Source organism: Nicrophorus vespilloides, unplaced genomic scaffold (assembly GCF_001412225.1).
Source record: "Nicrophorus vespilloides isolate i.1.1-1 unplaced genomic scaffold, Nicve_v1.0, whole genome shotgun sequence".
Classification (NCBI taxonomy): domain Eukaryota; kingdom Metazoa; phylum Arthropoda; class Insecta; order Coleoptera; family Silphidae; genus Nicrophorus; species Nicrophorus vespilloides.
The window spans coordinates 1,088-6,510 of record NW_017096067.1 but is presented as its reverse complement, the minus strand read 5'-3'; the positions used below and the strand labels follow the sequence as shown (position 1 = coordinate 6,510).

The following is a 5,423-nucleotide window of genomic DNA, read 5'->3' as shown; positions in this document are numbered from 1 at the left end:
ACAGATGCGAGCGAGTGACAAGCGTGAAAGCTGCGTGCGAAAAGCTCAGTGTTTTGGTGGAGAAAAAACGAGTCGAAAGTGGATTTCTGTGCGCATTTTCTGGTGTTTCGTGATGTTTCTTAGATCGCAGCGATGAGTGATCGCTGTTGAAAAGTGAGACTCTACGTTGAGACTGTTTTTTTTTTTGTGTTCGTTTCGATGCGGAAGGCTTAGGAGGTGGAGAGGAAGAAGAAGAAGAGCGCTCGCCCCGCCACCGACGTCAGGTAAGAGAGTTCAATTGTTTTTCTCTCTCGATTGTGTTTTTATAATTATTGTTCATGTGTTCTTCTCGTTTTTGCCGTCGTTCAGGATGATGGAGTCAGATATATGCAGGGTGTGCAGATCGGAGGGACTGCCCGACAGACCACTGTTCCATCCATGCATCTGCACGGGCAGCATCAAGTGGATACATCAGGAGTGCCTGATGCAATGGATGCAGTACTCGCACAAGGAGTACTGCGAGCTGTGCAGTCACAAGTTCTCCTTCACACCCATCTACTCGCCGGACATGCCTGGCAGATTGCCACTGAAGGATCTCGCCGGAGGCCTTCTCAACTCCATTGCGACGGCGATGAAGTTCTGGTTGCATTTCACGCTGGTCGCGATCGCCTGGCTCGGCATCGTTCCCATCACCTCTTGCCGCATCTACAGGTCGATGTTTACGACCGCTTTCGACGTCGGCGAGATGTTCTCCACCGAGAACATCACCACGGACATCTTTCACGGATGTTTCATTGTCACGTGCACGCTCTTCTCGTTCCTGGGACTGCTGTGGCTCAGGGAACAGATCCTCCTCGGCGGTGGCCCGGATTGGCTCGAGCGGAATCCCTTCTTCCTGCAGGACTTACCCATCATCGCGCAGGAGGGAAACCCTCAGCAGGAGAACAACAATGTTGTAGGCAACGAGCAGCAGCAGAACCCTGATGCAGCAGTTGCAGCTGGTCCTGCTCTAGAAATCAACGGTCAGTAAACCATTTCAATTACTTTAATTGTTGCAGTCCAAAGTGCATTTTGATTTAATCATTGATTTCCTTAATTTGCAAAGTGATTTGCAAGTTGTCATTTAATTTATGGTCATCGAATTCAGCAACAATTTTAATTGCTGATTGCAATGAAGTGGAATTTTGTTGACATAATTATTTTTATTAACTACTTTTTATTTGTCTCGTAAATTGCGTTTATAAAAACGTAATTAATCGTTGTATTTATTAATTAATGATTTTTTTTTGTTGCAGCTGAAGCAGGAGGCGATGCACAAAACGGCGATAACAACTGGGATCAGTTCTACTTTGATGAGGATATATTCGGTAACGGCGAGAATAATGCGGCTGCTGCTGCTCCAGCTGATGCGAACAATGCTAATGATATTCCTGAGGTGCAACCGGCGCAGCCCGAGGAAGCGATAGAACCGCCGAGAGGTTGGTGTATTCGGAGAAAATTAATGGATTTGTGTGTAACAAGTATTTATTGCAGATGCTGTCGACGCTCCAAATGCCAACGAAGAAAACAATTGGATCCCCATGGAATGGGACAGAGCGGCCGAGGAGTTGTCGTGGGAACGATTGTTGGGTTTGGATGGATCGCTTCTTTTCCTGGAGCACATCTTCTGGGTTGTTTCATTGAACGCGCTCTTCGTTTTGATTTTTGCCTTCTGTCCATATCTGATGGGTGCGTAACTGCAGTTGCATTTTAAATTGTAGACTGAAATAATTGTTGTTGTTTTCAGGCGTACTCTTCTTGAAGGTGTTCAGTTTGCAGGAGACTGCGTCCGAGAGTCACTTCGAGGGATTGCTTACAACGCTTATGGGCTACTGCTTGGTGGGATTCATCTTTCTGGTGTTCCACCACATCGCCGCTGCGCTGCGACTCGGTAAGGCCCGTCGTCTCCTCGGTCTGTGCTACATAGTGGTGAAGGTGGTGTTGCTGAGCGTGATTGAAATCGGTATTCTGCCGCTGGTGTGCGGCTGGTGGTTGGACATTTGCTCGCTGACGATGTTCGATGCCACCTTGAAAGACCGCGAGACCTCCTTCAAGGTCGCCCCCGGTACTTCGATATTCATCCATTGGCTCGTCGGCATGGTCTACGTCTACTACTTCGCCAGTTTCGTGCTGCTGCTACGCGAGATCCTGAGACCGGGCGTGCTCTGGTTCCTGCGCAACCTCAACGATCCCGATTTCAGTCCCATCCAGGAGATGATCCATTTGCCGATCCTGCGTCACATTCGGCGACTGCTGCTCTCGATCGTGATCTTCGGCAGCGCCGTACTGCTGATGCTCTATCTGCCCATCAGGATGTTGAAGATGGTCGTGCCCACGTTCCTTCCGTACACGATCGCGTTGAACAACGAGCTGCAGGTGAACGAGTTGTCGCTGGAACTGCTGCTGCTGCAGGTCATTCTTCCGGCGCTTCTGGAGCAGGGACACACTCGTACCTGGCTGAAGGGATTGGTGAAATGCTGGTGCAAGTACGTGGCCTGGGTGCTGGACATTTACTCGTACTTGTTGGGCGACGCGGAGGACGAACAGGAGCAGCAGCAACAGCCGCCCGCCCCACAGGTCGCCGGCGGTTTGGGCGCCGCTCATCAGGCCCTCCTCATGCGGGACGGACCAATTGGTAATATAATTGCGATATTGTAATTGCGGTAATTAATTGATGTTTGCAGGTTTCAGACCGTACGTGCGTCCGACTCTGTTCGCGGCTAGGATTGCCGTGCTGCTGGTGTTCGTGTGCGTGTCGCTGATGATAGGAAGTCTCGTGGCGCTCACGGTGCCGGTCGGCATCGGCAGGAAGGTGATGGCTCTGTGGTTGGTCGGCGCTCCACCGCCCAGTCCGCAGGTCACGGCTTCAGGAGGCAGCGGCGGCGGTGGCGACGAGCAGAACGCAGTGATGAAAGTGCACGAGCTGTACACGGCCGCGTGCGGCACCTACATCTGTTGGCTGGCGATGCGCGCCGTATCTCTGTTCGTCAGTTGGTTTCCGCAGGGCAGGGCGGCGATGATGCAGCGTCTGAAGCACTGGTTCGTGTTAGGAGCTAAGACGATAGCGGCGAGCGCCGTCCTTCTCGGTCTCATCCCTCTCCTGTTCGGACTCCTGCTCGAGCTGGTGGTGATCGTGCCGTTGCGCGTACCCCTCTACCAGACGCCCGTCTTCTTCGTCTGGCAGGATTGGGCGCTGGGCGTCCTCTACACGAAGATCGCTTGCGCCATCACGATGATGGGTCCCGATTGGGCGTTGCGCACGGCCATCGAGCGCGTCTATCGCGACGGCATCCGCGACATGAATCTCCGATTCATTTATCGCGAGGTGGCCGCCCCCGTCGTCGTCACGTGCGGTCTCGCGCTCGCCGTCCCCTACGTGATCGCGTACAGCGTGGTGCCGCTCTTCGTGTCGAACCTCTTCACCACCGATCTGATCGGACGTCGTCTGTATCCCTTCCTGCTGCTCGTCATCGTCTCGACGGTCATCGTCACGGTGCAGGTGCGCCAATTCAAGCGTCTCTACGAGCACATAAAGAACGATAAGTATCTGGTCGGACAGCGACTCGTCAACTACGACCATCGCAGGTCAAAGATGGCCTCGTCGAAGTCGGCCGTCTCAAAGACGACGACGGCTGCTGCGGCGCCGCCCCCACCGCCGCCGCCTCTCTGGCCGAACGACGACGAAGAGCAAGCGCCCGATCTTGTCGACGCTGCCGCCGCCGTCGCCGCCCCCGAAGTTAACTGAAACCGTTTTTTTTTTTAAATAACTTTAGGCAGACCAAAACGACTTGTAAATAACAACCGAAGCGGTCTTACTCTCTTCGTTCATTCATGATCTTGAAGATGAATACTATCGGTTTACACCATTTCACCACCCCCCGCCCTCTAAGAGTAATTACAAAAACCGATGACTTAGCGTAATGTATATATAAATATTATATGTAAAAAAGAGAGAAAGAGAGAAAATATTAGTTGAGAATAATCACTCGATCGCACTAATCATAATTAGACGACGTCGCCACCCCCAAACACACCTCACTCATCGTTGTGCACGGTAGATGTTTTTTTGTAGTTTTTATCCAACTATTATTAATTTTATGGTCTAGTTTTATTTCTATTTCTCGGTTCATTTTATCCATCCGGCAGAGGCGGCGGCGACGGCCGTTTAATCATCATCATTTGTTTTTTTTATTCATTTTTTTTTAAAATTAAGTTCTTCATTTTTTTTCTTTGATTTTATTTTACTCATGTAAATAATATACAACACGACCCCGCGAGGGCGTTCATCTACACCAAACGAAACGATCCACCCACCTCTCATCATCGTAATCGTCATTCGTTTATCGTTGTTAAAATTTGCTGCGCGAGTTGCATACGCTTTCTTGATTGCTGTATTAATACACGATTATCGTTGATGTGCGTGCGTGGATAAGATTGCGACTGTAGGAAAACTTTACAATTATTCTCTTGTAATTATTAATGGTAACAGCAACAACAAAAAAAATGAAACAAAGAACATTTATTGTCGTCTTGTTTAATGAAATGATCCTGCATTTGTTTTTTAATTTAAATTTCAAATTTTACGTCAGTCCGAAAGTAAATAGGTTAAGTAGGTAGGCAACTCTATGTTCGTATTAGATTAGACGTTACTATAGGCAACTCATGTTACGTAATTACATTTGCACGTGTTTGTTTCAACTAATAATTGCGTGTCTTTGTTTTTAAATAAATAAATATTTTTTATAATAAACTAAATTTAAAGTTTTTTTTAAACATACTGCAGATTTATCGCAAACAACTTTTAGTACATTATGTTTATTACACCTGATCTAACGTTGGCAACAATACATATTATAGATAATAATTTAAAAAAAAATAAACATTATTTCACATAAAATCCAACTATTCTTATGTAAATTATGCAGAGGATTGAAAATGAACGAGAAACGAAACTAAAGTAAATATCAAAGGTGGAGAGAAGAGAAGAGAAAAACAAGTTGCCAACATTCGCTTATCATAAATACTAACGTTCTGTTTTGTGAAAAAAAGATACCGCGTCTCGCGAAGCTGTTTTACATCCGAAAGCTCTTCGCGTGCGGAACAAACGGCGATAAATCGCGTCAGTCGTACCAATAAAGTATACACGCCGAGAGGGCCGAGCCCATAGCATACCATACCACCAACATCACACGTGATCCTCCTTATTGCCAACCTTCTAACGAACCCCCCACACCGCGCAATACGCAGAGCCGTACTCGCAACATTTACCAACCAACAACATCAACAGCAGCAGCAAATCACATTTAAATTTATTCATAGCGTCGTTAATATTTGTCGTAGGGAAATGATTTATATAGAAAATTGAAGATAATCAAACGAACTTTACAATAGTATTGAGTTTCTTC

The 5,423-nt window shown here is 47.6% G+C and overlaps 1 protein-coding gene across 1 annotated transcript; it reads left to right on the top strand.

Moving 5' to 3' along the window:
- The first annotated feature begins 6 nt into the window (after positions 1-6).
- On the top strand, positions 7-4,533 carry LOC108569347 (E3 ubiquitin-protein ligase MARCH6). Its single transcript, XM_017930866.1, has 6 exons — positions 7-263; positions 349-1,001; positions 1,275-1,457; positions 1,513-1,707; positions 1,766-2,653; positions 2,703-4,533. The coding sequence occupies exons 2-6, from the start codon at positions 350-352 to the stop codon at positions 3,761-3,763; spliced, it is 2,979 nt and encodes a 992-aa protein (XP_017786355.1). The 5' UTR covers positions 7-263; position 349; the 3' UTR covers positions 3,764-4,533.
- The last annotated feature ends 890 nt before the right edge of the window (positions 4,534-5,423 follow it).

Excerpts from the sequence above, each read along its gene's own strand:
- LOC108569347 (XM_017930866.1), top strand. The coding sequence starts at position 350 with ATGATGGAGTCAGATATATGCAGGGTGTGCAGATCGGAGGGACTGCCC. Across the intron at positions 1,002-1,274 it reads TCCTGCTCTAGAAATCAACG|CTGAAGCAGGAGGCGATGCA; the intron begins GTCAGTAAACCA and ends TTTTTGTTGCAG. Across the intron at positions 1,708-1,765 it reads CTTCTGTCCATATCTGATGG|GCGTACTCTTCTTGAAGGTG; the intron begins GTGCGTAACTGC and ends TGTTGTTTTCAG.